This window comes from Sparus aurata, chromosome 8 (genome assembly GCF_900880675.1).
Source record: "Sparus aurata chromosome 8, fSpaAur1.1, whole genome shotgun sequence".
Classification (NCBI taxonomy): Eukaryota; Metazoa; Chordata; class Actinopteri; order Spariformes; family Sparidae; genus Sparus; species Sparus aurata.
The window spans coordinates 5,799,042-5,815,650 of record NC_044194.1 but is presented as its reverse complement, the minus strand read 5'-3'; the positions used below and the strand labels follow the sequence as shown (position 1 = coordinate 5,815,650).

Genomic DNA, 16,609 nt, shown 5'->3' with positions numbered 1-16,609 from the left:
GCATATGTTGAATGGGACGCTCGATTTCTTTTCCTCCAGAGAGCTCAACAACTCGACAATAACATTTTATTGTCATACTTCTACCATAGACCTTAGCAGTCGTTTCACTTCTGCTGGACTGCATACAAAGTTTACAATGGCGGCCTAATGCATTTTTCAGTGCCGCTTCAATGCAAGGCCGAACCGCACAGTCAGGGCCAATCAATGCAGGTCAGAAATCAAAGCTTGCTGAGGAAGACAGGGTTAAAGCAGTAACAGACACGCCGATAGTCATCTTGGGTAGGGATTTATATCACTGACCTTTCATGCGCAGAGCTCAGGGGATAGAACCTGCTTAGGGCGGCTATTACAAAGAATCTGAGGGCAGAAAATGATGTTACTGTCCACGTCTCTGTTTCTTTTTTATTACCCCTCTACCTTTCTCCTCCATGCTTGTTCCATGTTACTCCCTTTCCAGCTGTGTCCTGATCTTCCCTCCCCTCCCATTTGTTCCCCGTCATCTCCTCTTCTTTCTCTCTTATTTTTCCCTCAGTGAGATGACAGTCTTTACGTGTTTTGCCTACATACCGTTGTGTATGTAGGCTTCTAATCTTGCTTTGGTTTGCCTCCCCCGCCACACAGTACATTTTTTTTTTTTTTTTCTCACTGTTGAGTTTAATAGAAATCTTTATTGTCAACTCATGTGGAAAATCATCTTTGGCTCCAAAAGCAAAACACATGAAGTAATCATAGAAATGTAAAATAAAACTAAAGGCAGTTTATTCAAACGGACATATACACGCTTAAGATCTTCCTCTTGCCATGAGTTAAAATACAACAGATTAAGCGAATAAGTAAGTGTTCCTGTAATCATAAAAGCTTTCATCCAGTTGCAGCAACAGTTACCTACAATAGCACAACCCAAATTTCAGAAGAACCTAGAACAGTCTAAAATGCCAGCTACACAGCTTTATTAAACTTTCAATAGGCCTGTCGAGACTAATGTAGATTTTATCACCAAATTATCTGTCCAGTGTCGTGGCGCCATGCCTACTTTTGGTATGAAAATCTTCATAAGACCTGGGAGACAGCTGGATCGTAGGGTGTCTCGGCATTTCCACAGTGTCGTTCAGCGTATACAGACGTCTCCAGGCTGCCACTTTCAGAATCATTATATATGAAATGTACTCATGGAACATCTTGGAAAGACATTTGGAGCCTTGCCATTTATGCATTTGACTTTGCTTTTGCTCTTTCAAATGGGTGGTCGAAGGCATTGAATAATTGACAAGCCTTTTAAGAGATTGTGGGTACGTGTTCTCCCTTTCCAATTCCAGTTATGCAAAACAGTAATCAGCCATTAAAAGATGTAAAAAAAAATATTACACTCAGGAGGAGCAGACCCATCAGCAACATTTTAATGTCATGTTTTCATTGAGTTCGATTTTTTTCCCCCTGCTTTCACCCAGAAATGACTGCTTTGATTAAAGGAGGTTTTTCTCGTAAACAGTTTGTCTTAACTTTCAGTGGTGCTCACCTGACAAACACGTTGGACGTCTTGTCTTTCTTGGAAAACTTTTGCAAATCCATGTTTTGTGTATTTTAAATCTTGCTCTCTTTATATCTATGTATGCTAGCCTGCAGTTGTCTTCTTCCTCTGCCTCTGTAGGCACAGTAGGTTTCTTTATTTGTTTCTTTGTGCATTACAGCCAACAACTGCCAAGCAGCCGAACAGCTTTTAGAAATCCGAAGCCGAAAACTGCGTGTTGTCACTTTCACACATGAAAGCCACTAGTATGAAACGTTTTGCCATGGCACTGTGGGTCATGTGGTTAAACCTGCACAGGGTGCTTCAAAGAAATGTGTTCTGCTCATTGTTACTCTTCTCAGATGTTTGACCTTCGCTGTGCAGAATGATATATGTGCATTGTTCGATACAAGGAGGCAGTTTTCCATTCAGTTGCTGAAGGAGGAGAGTTTCTCTGTGCTCACTTTAAAAATGGTCCATTATAGATCTTACAAAAATGTGCTGTGAAATATTGAAACACTTAGGGTGGGCTTTTCAGTGAAGTGGGAGAAATTGGCCACATTTACATGTAATAGATCTGTATTTCTATGAGGGACAAGGGGAAGATATAATCTTAAGAATTCTGATTTGATTTTAACCCTAACCCTTTGGAAACGAAAACCTTTTGATCAACGCTAAGTATTTTTATGTCTACAACATATCTCAATAGGATTCTTTAATTGCATCTGCATAACTCTTCCATATATCATCCTGACAGAGCGCAGCAGCCATGCTCATATTGCCGCTTATGAGTCCAAGAAGCAAAGATTTCATGCGGACTGATATTGTCGTTCCAAAATATTGGAAAACGGTATTCCAAATTTAATTTCAGTATTATTGAGAACCACTGGGAAATTAGAGTTGTGTTTATGCTGAGAGTTTGTTTTTGTTTTTGAATTATAATTGAGGTAGGAGAGGTGCACTACAGTGCCAGCAACAGCAGATAAGCTAAAATGGGGGTGGAAGGAGGGAATCTCACCCGGAGTGAACCAGCGCAACTTTTTGGAAGAGGCGTAAACAGAAAATGTAAATGCTTATTAAAAAAGTATCCAGCTAACGTCTGAAAGCTTCTACCCCTTCATGATTTAACAGTCTAAATAGGACCTTAGGTGACACAGGCATGGTGGAGGGTTGAAGGCAGAGGATGGGTGTGCAGAGAGGCAAGGATAGTACGGTCAATATTTACCGTGAGTAATTGGTCTACACTTCCCCCAGCAAGATACCAATGCGTCCAGCGTTATCTCCCCCTAGCTCTCCCTCACACATCCACTGTGCGACCACAGCAGTGTTGTGCAGCTGTGCACAATGCCCCCCCGGGCGATCCACAACGTAATAGTTAAAAGCATATGGGGTGACTGAGTGAGGAGACACTGTCATGTCCATTAAAATTCTCCAGGTGACCTTGTAGGAGTTTTGCGGCGCCCACAGCAAACTGTGGTGACGAATTATTCTGTTAACAAGCTCATAGAGCGGTCTGCAATGAGCTGTGTAGCCACACTTACTGTGGTAATGAGGTGGGTCTGTTCGTTACCTCGACAGCACACCGCTTTAAGTATTCGGGCTTATTACTGTATCGATAGAGTGACGAGAGAGACGTGTCAGGCCTGCCCAAAAGAGCCAGCTCACAAGGAGTGATGCAAAGGTTTGCCACTGGCAGTGTTAGAGACTCATGGGGAAAGATGAGCTGTCGGTCAACCTCCTTCCTCCATTATTCGATGCTGTCTCTCAAACACGCACACACACACGCACACACACATACACACACACAGGCTATTCTGTTCTCTCTCTCTTTTGTCCTCAAGGCAACTCTACAATTAACCTGTTGCCTCCAGGACCGCTGGCTCTTTCATGACATTTTTGCTGCCTCCCTCCCACACTTGTACTGCGTGGGTCTGAATGGACCTTTACGTGGTATTCAGTTTTCTGCTGTTGACATTGATTGAGTGGCTGGGATCACACTTAACCGTGTGCAAATTTGGTGGTCTGTTAAAACCCTTAGAAAAGGCTGCCGACCAGGTATCAAAAGCACACACCAGGGCCATTCAATTACCAACCCAGTTGAGTCAGATTTTAAAATGTTGATGGACCAGACATTTTTCAACAGCTTATTCAAAATGTTTTTTTATAGTCAGTTTAATGTTTAAGGGTTGACAGAGATAGATTTTCAGGAGAGCACTTGCTTACTTGCAGCTGTCGATAGCAGGATGGGAAAGCTACTTGGCGTGGTTGGAACTGTCACATTGAGAAAACCTTGATTTGTAAAAAGATTCCAAATCTGTGCATCCTGCCCGATCAGTACTGCGCATGTACAACAATATAGAGAAGGGAGGGAAACGAGATGGGTCACTTGACAGCCATATTTCACTGATGTTAATAATTCAGAATTGTATTGATTTAATCCTTTGTTATAACAAGTTGTAACATCTTCTAGTTGTGGTCAGAGGTTGTATATGTGGATATTGTGACTTATATGTGCATCTCATACTGCAGGCACGTGTGTGTGTGTGTGTGTGTGTGGTGTGTGTGTGACATTCATGGGAACGTACTCTCTCTATAAGTACGTAGTTAACATATTCTGTCAGATTCATGTGTGCTTGACCACTCTGAGTTTGCTTCCAGGCCAGATGTGGCCCGGTGGCTGTATGATTAAATTATGAAAAACCAGTCGGACAGTGCTGGTAAACAAGTGTAGCTGTAGGATTTGTATACCTTATATAAGTGACATTAAAGTCGTCCTCATCGGGATCAGGATGCCAAAGATGACCTGTTACGTTAATCTAAAAACTGGTAATAACATGTTAATTTGCGATTGTATGTTTTTTAAATGTTCACATCTTCCTGGCCTCTTTTTCTTGAAATTTGTCAGCATGCTTTCATTTAAAATAGCCAAATTAGTGTATGTCACGCCTATTGAGCTGTGACGGCTTGTCAAGAAGTTTGCATTTTTCATTTACGCCTTCAAACATTACTGTGTCGTTGTTGTTCTTCTTCTCTCTCCATTTCTGTGCATGGGCCACACAAACAAGGATTTGAGGGGTTGAGCTGGGGGAGACATGTTAAGATGACGCCGCTTTCTCCGATAGATAACAAAAGAATTGACATTCAGCAGTTTTTAAACACACTTGGACGGCTGTTAATACATCTTCGAGGCTCAGCATGGGAAAGTGCTGTCCACAAGAAATTGTCCCTGCAGCACCATTTGGATTGGTGTTGTTCTATTTAATGAATGCATTGAACTTGTCCGCACTTATCGGGTAATGCATACTAGTGGATGTACTGAGAGCGATGCTTGTACTTGAATTTATCATGCCTGTGCCTGCAACTGTCTGTGCTTTTTTATTCTATGATTGTATTTTATGTGGCAGTATGTCAAAGTATGTATGTCATTTCCCTGCAGACAAATTAAGCGATCTTGAATGTTGCACAGGCGAGACTCGAACTGCAAGCACATTAAGTCCACTATTTGTTGGCCGAAGGTAGTCATCGGAAATACGTGACACTTTCCATTGCATGTGTTCATCAGTAGTCGCCTCCCTAAATGGGAGGAAATGAAAAATGAAAGTCGTTCCAGTCCTCATTGGTTACAAAAGCCTTTTCCCTTTAACCGCCACTTCCCTTTCTATATATTGCGGGAGACAAAAGACGGCTTTGCATCATGCCCACGGAGGATCAGAAGGGTCGTGCTGTCTTATTTAAGAGTAGAGCTATGCATGTTTCCACAACCTGCTGCAGGAAGAGCAGCGGGAGAAGGATGATGTAAAATCAGATGGATTCTATGTGTCAGTTACTCCACTGCTGTACTCCTGGATCTGGCTACATCTACTAAGTGAATATCAACTAACTGTGTTGAACCTGCGAGCTCTGGTTATGAATTCACAAGCATGCAAAGGTCAAATCTTTCCGTTTGTGTTGGAGTACCTCCGATCCCCTCAGTAATGAATAATGTCTCATCGGGAACACGTGCCTGTAATGATTAAATAGAGAAAACAAACCCGGTGTGAACTATGCACAGTGATTTCTTGAAATATGACATGTTTATTAAATGGTCATATCTTATGATCGATTTGTAGGATAATTAATATCAATATTGATAAGTCAAGAATGCCCTTTTTTTCCAACCATTCCCCCTAACGACGGGTAGGTCTAATTAGCCACCAGATCAGGCATCGCAGAAAACGTGTTTATTGATTTATGGCACAAAAGGATACTGATGTACAACACGGATTCATTTTGGCTCTCGTGGAAAATATCAGCTCCAACACGATCTCCCTCTTCTGTAAAAAAAAAATGGGTTTGTAGAAGTACTTGTTAATGAGTAATTAGATAAATAAATAAAAAAGAATTAGAAATCATAATTGAAAATGTCAGACTTAAAGGTCCACACACCTCCTGCGTCCCACTCAAGTGTGATGGAGTGGCCCACCAGCTGAAACCAGCTCAAGCAGTGCGGCATGAAAGTGTTCCCGGTCGGTCCTGAACTCCTCATTACTGCCCTATAGTTTTGTTTACGAGCTAAACTGCTCACCGCATAGTGTCAAACCTCAGCCAAAGGGCCATGTTTCACATTCCAGCCTATTATGCCGCAGCTGCACTGCGCCAACTGGAAATGGCCCGATCAAGTTCAGGGGCTCACTTAGCTTTCTACTGAGTGAGTTTATTCCTGGTCTGAATCCAAGACATAAATAGGTGCTTTGTTTGCGAGCGTCCTTTGTTGTTTAGGTCCTTATCTGCTCTGGACTAGGTCTCACGCCCACAATACTGATGCCACTGAATGAATTCCTCGGTTTCTTAAATGGAGCTTTTAATATTTTTCTATCTCTGGAAAAATGGAGATAATAAGGCTCTTTTGACTGTGCTGATGAATATCGCTGAAATGCAGTGTCCCTCTGTTTACTTTCTTTATGGAGTGAGATTGTAATAGACTGTTTCTTTTTCTTGTCCCGCCCTCCCTGTTTCCTTTTATCTGTTCATCAAACAGAGAGCCAGCTGCTCCCGGGGAACAACTTCACCACAGAGTGCAACATCCCTGGAAACTTCATGTGCGGAGATGGGAAGTGCGTCCCAGGCGGGTGGCAGTGTGACGGAATGCCCGACTGCTTTGACAAGAGCGACGAGAAAGGCTGTCGTAAGTCCAGTTCAGACTCCATTATCACATCCTTTTTTTTTTTTTCCCCCCTTCAGCCCTCAGCTGTGCCGTAAAGCAATAAAGCCTGATAGCCTATTTAGAGTCCCATCATGTCTTCTCAACTCCTGAACTCTTCTCGCTATCCAGCATTGTTGATTCATCTCCGGTCCCTATCCATAGAGCGCTAACAGCCATTTAAATCTAATTCTCTGCCAACTTAAACGAACCTCCCTCCTCAATCCTCAGCTCTCCTGCGCCCCCACAGCGCGCACCCCTCTTCCTCCTCCTCCTCCTCCTCCTGTCAAACCCTCGGCCCCCGTTTAGCACCGGGGCAACACTTAATACCATCAAAGCAAAGGCCGATTACTACTGCGCATCGGAATAGCAGCGCATGCATAATTCTACTGTAAGGCTACAGTAATAGTTCAGTTTTGATCCTCACTTTTAGCGGGCTTTGATCTTTCTGGTCTGCAGCCCCTCCTCCTCCCCCTCCCGCCTCAGCCGGAGCTCCATGCGTAGATGGGATCGCTGATGAAGATTGACTTTGAGGCCCTGCCACGCCAAATGGAAACCCCCATCGCTAGATATATTCATCTCTTTAACAGTCTCGCATTCCTGTTTTCACTCTTCTGCATCTCTATCTCATCTGATTATTTTTGGCTTGTGGCTTGTAATTTGCTTCACTGGGGCTTGTTTTCAATTAGAAAGAGCATAACCCTCCTCTAGAGATGGAGATGGATTTATTTTTTCCTTTGCGCAGCTAATTGTCTGCCCAAAAAGAAATCGTACACAGTTTGTCCTCCATTCTGTCACCCCTCTCGTTTTCTCTCTTTCCTCCTCCTTCAGAAGTCACTTACTCCCCTCACTGTTCTCTCTTCCTGGCAGCTCAGGGAACAAGCAAACTACTCTTGACAAAGTTGTGTCCCATGGCGTACACAGACACACACACAGCCAAAAGCTTCGCAGCCATCACTCTCTACAGTTTGTAACACCTCTGTCGTTTAAAGCTAAGTGTAAGTAGGACAATTTCAAGCAGTGTCCTCAACTATTTCCCTTAGTCTTACTATTGACATCCCTGTAACTTAAAAATAGGTCTGAATGACATAGATTAATGTCTTCTGTGCCCCAGATTCTCATCACTCAATGGCCTTAAACTGTCAACCTTCTAAGTTGAAGAAAGTAAGATGCATTCAGACTAATTGCATCAGAATTAGTTGCATTAACTGTTCCTGTTTGATCGCATTACGCAATTCACGTGTCAGTTTGTTTCATCCTCAATCAAGCATATACAAATATTTCGTCTGGTGTTGACAGTACATGCTATACTGCTAAAGATAAAAGCAAGTAATCGTATGGCATCACACTCAGCCTGCCTCTCGGGTCGTCAGAGGTCTATTTGTGTTTGTTGTCAGCGTCTACATTATCTGCACTGGCATAAGTGGGCCTTATTATCCTCAAATAGATGGCTACTTGTCAGTCGATATCTCCCAACGACGGCTTCACAAAAATCCCCAGACAAACCTCTGGCTCCATTAGGGGCTCTGCAGGGACCGACAGACAGACAGCGGGAGGGAGGGAGGGAGGGAGGGAGGGAAGCGTAAACGAGGGAGTTAGGCAGGAGAGGAGGTAAAGAGGAGCCCTCATTATGGTGGCTACAGCAGGAGTTCTGTCTAGATGTCTATTGTCTGAGGAGAACACAATGACTGGAAACTTTGAGACTTCGGCACTGAATCTGAAAGTAGAATCATAATTAGTTCCCCCCCTCTAAGATATCACACACACACACACACACACACACACACACACACACACACACACACACACACACACAGTTAAATATATATATATTTATTTAACAGAGGGGATGGTTTCTATCTTCAAAGACAGTTTGTTGACTTGGAGTCTTCTTCCTCTGTCATTGAACTACATGAAAAGTGTGTTTCATGCAGAATCCTCAGAAAAGATGTAAAAAAAAAACAATTTTTAATAAGGGAACTGTTGCTGTTAATTAGACCATATTTTTTGTTGTTACAGTTTTGTATCCATGTAGGATATCACACACTGTTTGTGATGAAATCATGGTCACATTCAAAGATGCAAATTCTTCACCTTTCGCCAGAATGTGCTATTTCAACACAGTTCACCTCTTCTTCTCGTGTGGATCTGAGGAGAAACTGTTGTTCGTTGGCAATTATGATTAAAAATATGGATTTTATAATGTTATGACACGATGTGTAGCTAGTTTGTGTCAGTCAACAAAACATCTTATTACATTGCCTTTACCCTCTTAGTTATTACATCATTACTGATGATTATTTGTCAGAAATCTCATTGTGCTTATGTTTTGTGAAAGTGCCAGTAGTCCTCCATACATTATTGTCACTTTGTAAATATTGAGGTATTTGGTCATAAATAGTGTGATTTGATGCTTAATCCTAGCATGTATTAACTTCTTTATAGGACATTTTAAAAGTGTATCGCGATCCGACGATATTGTATAGGTGATACAGTGTGAAAGGTTTTGTGTTGCTTCTTGTGCTCAGAATGAAAGAATAATGATGAGGAGGGATGCACTGCTTTCTTTCTGCTTGCTGTTCATTAACACCTCCCAAAATGATATGGAAGACTGTGATAGTGATAATAAACTACTATTAGGGGATTTTATAACATCATTTTTGTTATCTTCTTTTGTCTTGCACAGGCTTTAGGTACGAGGCCTTATGTGCAATTTCTACTTACCTGTTGTGTTTAATCTATTGATACAATGCATGAATAACAGTCACTTTTTAAATCACACAACTCTCTAAGTTTAGGCCAGATTGGTGCATTTAAATTGAAGAGTTGCATCCGGCTTTCTCTACCCATGCAGTGTTCTTACTTTTCCCCCCTAACCTGTTTGCATCTCTGCACATTACTATGGAGGCAGAGCAGGAGGACATTGAAATTCCTCCGATGTTCGAGCAGATGGCTCCTGTCAGGAGTTATCCAAGTACATGTTTTTTAATTGTCCATCAATGTGGAAGCTTTTGTTTAACACTTTTGACCACTTTTCCCCCTTAATTAGTCAATTTTAATAGGCCTGGGATGAGACTAGGTCATCAAAGCATTAGCGCTTTTAGCAACCCCCATGCTTCTCCCTCTGCCGCCGTTAGGCACAGACAACGCGAGCCTTGCATGCATGCATATATACAAAATAACTATATGTTTATAATATGTATGTGAACAATTAACAACTATTTTTTTTACTATGTACATTTGCATTAGAAGACAGCTTTGGATACAGAGTAGATCCCCTGTAAGCCTGTTAAGCCAGCACACTGTGCTGATGTGGGTGTCTCTGATACATGAATAGTTATGCAGAGCCTGAGGTGAAGGTCAATCTGATCTCCCTGGTGTCTCATTAATGAGAGTTTTGTTTTTGAGAAAGATGTACAGTAGCTAACAGGGAGACGCAAAGGAGAACAGATCAATTTGGACTAGCAAATTACTTGGATGTGCATGTAAAGATCAATATTCCTTCAGAACTGTATGAAATTTATACAACTCCAATATTGCAAAAGCAGCAATAACAACACTCATTGCATATACCGGGGTGCATCAGTTCAATGAGTACGTGTTTTGTAAGACAGAACCACCCACACATGAACTTATGAAGACATTTCCTCGCATAGTTTCATTTTACCAGCAGTTGTTTTTGCATCAGAAATCAACTTCTTTCTAACTTTTTTGTTGGCGTGACTATTTCGTTCCATTTCCATCTGTGGGTTAGGAAGATAAGAAGTGAATCACGCAAACTCGGTCTGCAAACACCTGCCTCTGTCTCTTATCTATTTACTTAACATAGATGTGTCCCAGCCTGCTACGCTTCATATGCCGGGAATTTTCTCTCGAATGGTCAGGGAATGATGATTCACTTAGAGAAGACAGGCTTCTCCCTTTCCCCACAGCCCCACTGCGCATCCCTTGTTTGTTCTTCCGGTCCCCTCTAGCACACGGGTCAACTTGAGTCATGTAAATACTTTTTTGCCTGCTCTTAAATAAGAGTGTGGGCTGAGAGAAGAGAGGCAATATCTCCAGCTTGAGTCTTATTGCATTAAAGACGGAGCTTATTGTATTACTGTCCTGCTGAGCTAGACCAGGACCCCCCTACAGATTGTTTTTATGAAGTCCAATTTCTTATGGAGTGTACCCTCTGCTTTGCTCCGCATGAATTTAACTGAATTTCATATGGATCAGTAGTTTTTACAGCATCTCTGATATTGAGCATCTTCTCTGTGTGGACACTCTCATATCTATATGTCCTGGCACATCTGAGGGGGTCTTAAGGTGATGATTTTGGAGACTGGCTGCTGACTACGTCCACACACCAAGAGGTCAAAAGCACCAGCCTGCTCTCTGGTGTCCATAACGACTGGGAGGGTGTTAGACAAAATGGATAGTGACAGAGGAGAGAAGGAGGAGAGCCGACTGAGCTTACTGGGCCTCAGAGCCAGGATTAGCCTCTTTGCCCTTGTCTGGGGCAGAGCATGAGCAGGCGAGAGAGGAGGGATACATAGTGGGGCCGAAAGGGTGAGTGGACATGATGTATAAAACAAGACGTGGGGAATCAAAGAAGGGGAGGGGAGAAGTGCAGTTGGGAGAAATAGAAAAAGACAGAATCACATTTCAAAGAAATGATTGTTCTGAACTGGTGATCCTGCAGGCTGAGGCCCTGGCCTCTCTGTGTGGATGAATCCATGTGTCCAGAGTCCCACACTTTGAAACTTCTGTACAAGATCAACTTTTCTACTTTAACTGGAAGAGCCATCAGCAGGGCCAGTGGCTCCTCAGGATTAAAGCTCAGCCGTACGGAAGGACCACTCATCTCCTCATATTCTGCTCAAAATGAAGTTAGCATGTCAACTTGATTTGAATCAAGGCTAATGTGCCTGTCCTGCTACTTGTTCATTATCTAAATGACATTGCCTGTCTTTTATGTTCTATTTTTCATACAGAAGAAAGTAGGAACTGGAAAAGCCATACTGACTACATAAAAGTGAAAGTCAATTATACAAATAGTACTTGATATTAAATGTTCTTAACTAGCAAAAGTAGTTTTCTGGCAATAAATGTTACAAGATAGAAAAATTACAAGTAAATGTATGTATATAATGTATACTATGGGTCGACCAACTGCTGGTTCAATAATCAGGTTGCTGCTAAAATAAATTAATTTAATAATGTGATAAATCAGCCCAGCATGCAATCTGCAAAGTAACTAGAACCTAAAGTTATCAAATCAATGCAGCGAGGTCAAAGTACATTTGTGTCCTAAATGTCATGTAGTGAAAGTATAAAGCAGCAGAAAATTGGAAAATAATGTAAAGAACAAGTAGCTCAAAAATTGCACTTAAAGCAACATTATGTAGAATTAGGGATTTTGTGTGATTTGGCGCCCCCTGCAGTTTCTGAGTGCTACACCACTGTCGTCAATACAAACCCCAGGTCTGTAACAATGAGACATAATGTAGGTGCTAACTACAAACAAAACTCATCACTTTATAACAATGTTATGTGTTGAAAACTTGTATCTTGAAGTAAACATGTGGTAACACTGTGATCCTTCCCTGTCACTGAAGTTACATAGTGCAGAAACAAGTGATGGGGGGAGCGGAGTGGCTGAGACAGAGACACCGTTCACCCATCAGCATGATTTTGAAGCCGTTGTTTAAGGTAGAAAAGTAACATAATGCTGTTTAAGTGCATTACTTACTTAGTGCAAACTAAGATGTTCCTGGTTGAGCCCCTCCTTGAGCCAAATACGGTTAAATAAGATTGGTGAGGTCCCAAAATGAATTTCTTCAATCCAAATTCTGTTTTGTTTTTTTCTGACTCTTTTAACAATCGCTTCTTTTATGAAATACTGATTCATTTTCTCCTTTAAGGCTGTGGTACATTTTAATGGAAAAAGTAAAACAATCTTCTTATTCAAATTAGATCTTAAATTCACAAGCAAGTTGAACACACTCCGGGGGGGCTTAGCCGACTTCAGATGAATATTGCAGCACAAGTGATATTTCGGAGTCAGTTCGCTGACTCGATGACTCTTCGTTACATAAGTTACACATTGCCTTGTTTGAACTGCTCGCCATTTGTGATCTGTACTATTAAGGAAACTTTCTACATGCACTGAGATCCTCTGTCTCATTTTAAATACATTTTGTGAAATACACACTGTGCATGCCAGTATCGGCTCTGTTTCCTGGCTAAACCAGTGGAAAATACACACAGGAAACAGAAAACTGGAGGCTTCCACAAGAGCTGATATTTTGCCAATTCACTTAAAAGTCTGTTAATACTTCATAACACTGCGGGGTAAAACTGTTTGGAGTTTTCATTACCTGATGCGCTGCTTATTGATCCTGTTAGCTCTTCACAACAATTAGGTGCAAAATAAACTCAGTTCATTGGATTACTCAAATATTATCACGTTATTGCTTTCCGCGAAGCCAACACTGCCAGAGCCTGGAGCAACTTCAGTGGTGCTTTTTTTTTTTTTTTTTTTTTTTGTTGTGCACTGACCTCCGCAAAATGCCTTTGAGATATCGAGTTCAAAAGCACCGCTAAATGCTTACCAACAACAAAGTTCTCCTCGGCAGCAGGGGTGGAGATAGCTAAAATAGACTCCTGAGGCAGATGGGTTGTGATTTAGATATCAAGGCTCCACACACTGCTTATTCTTTACCAAAAACCCCCACTGTGGGTGGGGAAAGGGGTCACGAAGATTAGGAGTGTGTGCTCATGTGATAAGAGCGGTGACCAATGCTCTGACTCTTAACACAAAGCGCCACATACTGCTGACAGATCTGTTTTCGCTTTGCTGTTGCCTTTCTCTTCATGCTCCGCTTCATCGCGCATACTAGGTGTCCTTTTGCTCCGAGAGTGTGTCTGGTTTTTTGTGTGTTTGTGTGGGTGCGTACATTTCGGAGGACATGTTTTTGAAAGAAAAAGCACGCGGGATTGGAAAAGTTTTGGGGGGACTGGAGACTGAAAGCGTGGCTTGGCTTGTGTGGGTGGTTTTAACCCAGCTCAGAGAAACAAATAAAACTGTCTGGAGAGCAAAAACGAAGATGGAGGGAAAATGAAGAGAACGTGGAGCGTTAAGAGCAGGATGAGTAGGGACAGCAGATGAGGGTTGACTGGTGTAATTAATACCAAAAAACAGTTATGAAATATTGATTAGGATCTCACATACTGTCTTTTATTCCCCTCTAGTTTGATCTTTCAGACTGAGTGCTATCCTTGTCCAATCAATGGTCGCAAATTAGGCAAAACGTTCTTCAAAGGAAGGAAATATGCTGTCGTGTCATTTTACAGTTAAATTTTGGACACTTCAACCAATTTTTGGCGGCATGCTGCTGTCTATGATGAATATTGCAGCAGGGTTATTATCACACAGATCTCTCCCTGCTTTTTCACTATATTCCCCTCGCTCCCTTCTTCTTTTGACGGAAGTTGCTGAAGTGTTATTATTCTGCACGTGGGGTACACGAGCCGCGCTTGCTTCACCATTAAGCATAAAGTTTGATGGCTTTGCAGGACGCCGGCGGCCCATAAGCGCTCGGTCACTGAGATGAAGGCAGCTCTATAACGTTGCAGTGCCTCTTCCTGCACACAGGAGGTTATTGTGCTGTACAACAAGCACGCAGGGCCCGGACGGTGAAATGTAGAGAGTGATTATTTTGATCCCCAAGCCTTTTAGACTCAAACTAACCTTGGCCTTCTTGCTTACTCCCAGCCTTCATTACCTATTGATTCCCTCCCCTCAGAAATGCTCGGCAAGGTCAGAGGAACCTTTGAAGTATTCAGCTGTCTTCACTCTTTCTCGGCCTCTATTCTCTCCCTCTCACTCTCCGCTGTGTTCTTTCTCATTAGTCTCTTCCTTCAGCGTGTCTCCTCTCTCTGCCAATCATACAAGCCCGTCAAAACCAACCCTACCTGCGCCAAACAGGTTATTCTGCTCTCTGGAGAGGAAAGTAGAGGAAGGAAAGGGGAAGAAGTGTTGTGAGGGGCCATGGAGGTGCATGTTGGGGAAGCTCACTACATCTCCAACAGGAGTTCTGCTGTCTGAGGCAGTCTGGCGTGAATGCTGATGCCACGGGGGGGATAAACATGACGGGAAGAGGCAAACAGCAGAATTCAGTTTCAACTTCATGTTAGACTTTAAAATGATTTATACTTATAACTGAAATATGCCTCGGTGCGGCACTCCCTGGCCTAGATTTGAAACTTGTTTTTCTTTCAGATAGAAATATTTGTTTTGTTTTTTTGTATGTGTTTTGTTGTAAAATCCAATAGTATGGTATGGCTGTGTGGAGAAAGCACGGTGCAACGTCGTCCCTTCAAAATGTTCTTATGTCTTACAGACAGATTTCAAAATAGGCACCTCGGTAGGGCTGCTCTCCAAAATGCCGAAATCATAATCAAGAATCAACAAAGTCTCTTTAATATTGAGTTGCCTTGCACCTTAAATGTAACTCACAGAGAAACTGATTCATAAGCATCTTGTTTATCATGTGATGTGTTAAAATGTGAGAAAGGATTGCTGTAATGCAATTCTCTCATAGTTTTTGTCACCTCAGCACTGGTACTGAGGACGGATGCACATCAAACTCCAAGCCAGTGGTGGACTCAGGATGTTTAATGGGGCTGAGCGGAAAACGGCACCAATGCACCGACGTTCGTGATATATTTATAACGAAGAGAGGGCATCTACTGGAGGGAGAGGGCACTTCACCATGTTTTGTCCACTGGAAGGGCACCTCAGAGGGCACTTCATCAAGTTTTATTTACCACAGGAGCTTCCAAGAGGGCACTTGAGCTGTATTTTTTTTGTTTTTTGCAAACAACGGCTAGCTCGACCGCAGGGAGCTGAACTAAACATGCCGCACCGTGCTGTCAAGGAAAGGAGTGTGCTGGGAATACAACACAAGATGAGAACATCATTGCCAAACAGAATGCGGCACAATAATGATTTTTTTTGTTTTCATAACCATTTGAAGCCAAAAATCGTAAATGACAATAAAATTCGACACCTGAGTGTGGTGTGTGTGTGCCTTGATAAGAGACAGTTCATAAGAGACGGTAAAACAGAGAGAGATGGGGCATGTTTGTGTGTGTGTGCTTCTGTGTCCTCCAGCTGTGCGTATTAGTGTGATCCAGCCACGTTTTTCTGCTAGTGATAGTCTTACCTCAAGGAGTCAGCTCGACTGCTAACCTCATTCGTTTTCATTTGTGCTGCTCAGCTGAACACTGGAACCATTCTGAAAGCCGTCCAACACCCTGCCCGCTTTTTCGTAAACAACTCTGAGAAAGGCTTAGGCAAGAGAAAGAAAAATTTGGCACGGACCTAAAGCTGTTCCGATTTTTTTTTTTAAAAGTGATGACAGGAGGGATGGAAACTGGATGAAATGGATGGTTATAGGTTGCAGAGTAAGGCAAAGGAAATTATTCGGCATTTCCAAAAAATCAACAGCTGTTTTTGAACCTAAAGTCCCAGATGTGGGATAAAAGAGCTCACCTTCACAAGATTATCAAAGGGAAATTTGTAAGTTTGTGTTTTTTTACCATCTCGTCCGCCCTCAGTTTCCTCCTCCTAATTAATTTTTCATCTTCCTTGCTCTGAAAACTGCTCAGCTCAGGCTATAAAGGGCCATGCACCCCCACCAAAATACAGCTAAGCACATTAGCTCTATCCCTCCCAACCAGCGCTGTCTCTCCCACCCACGAATTTCCCTTCATGTGCTTGCCCTTCATGTGACTTTTGAGCTAATTTGGAACACAAACACTGGGTCAGATGAGTCCTGCCGGCAGTGGAAGTGCTAATGAGGATTCAGGCGAGGGAGGAAGCGAATGATGAACCTCAGAGCTGTCCTTCTATCCAAAAAGCCGTAATGATC

At 42.4% G+C, this 16,609-nt stretch overlaps 1 protein-coding gene across 1 annotated transcript in view; it reads left to right on the top strand.

Annotated features, from left to right (window-relative positions):
- Positions 1-16,609, top strand: part of ldlrad3 (low density lipoprotein receptor class A domain containing 3) — a 79,782-nt gene that overhangs the window by 21,884 nt on the left and 41,289 nt on the right. The window contains exon 2 of the mRNA XM_030424798.1: positions 6,525-6,671. Within this exon, the coding sequence (XP_030280658.1) occupies positions 6,525-6,671 (147 nt within the window). The remainder of the gene's footprint in view (positions 1-6,524; positions 6,672-16,609) is intronic.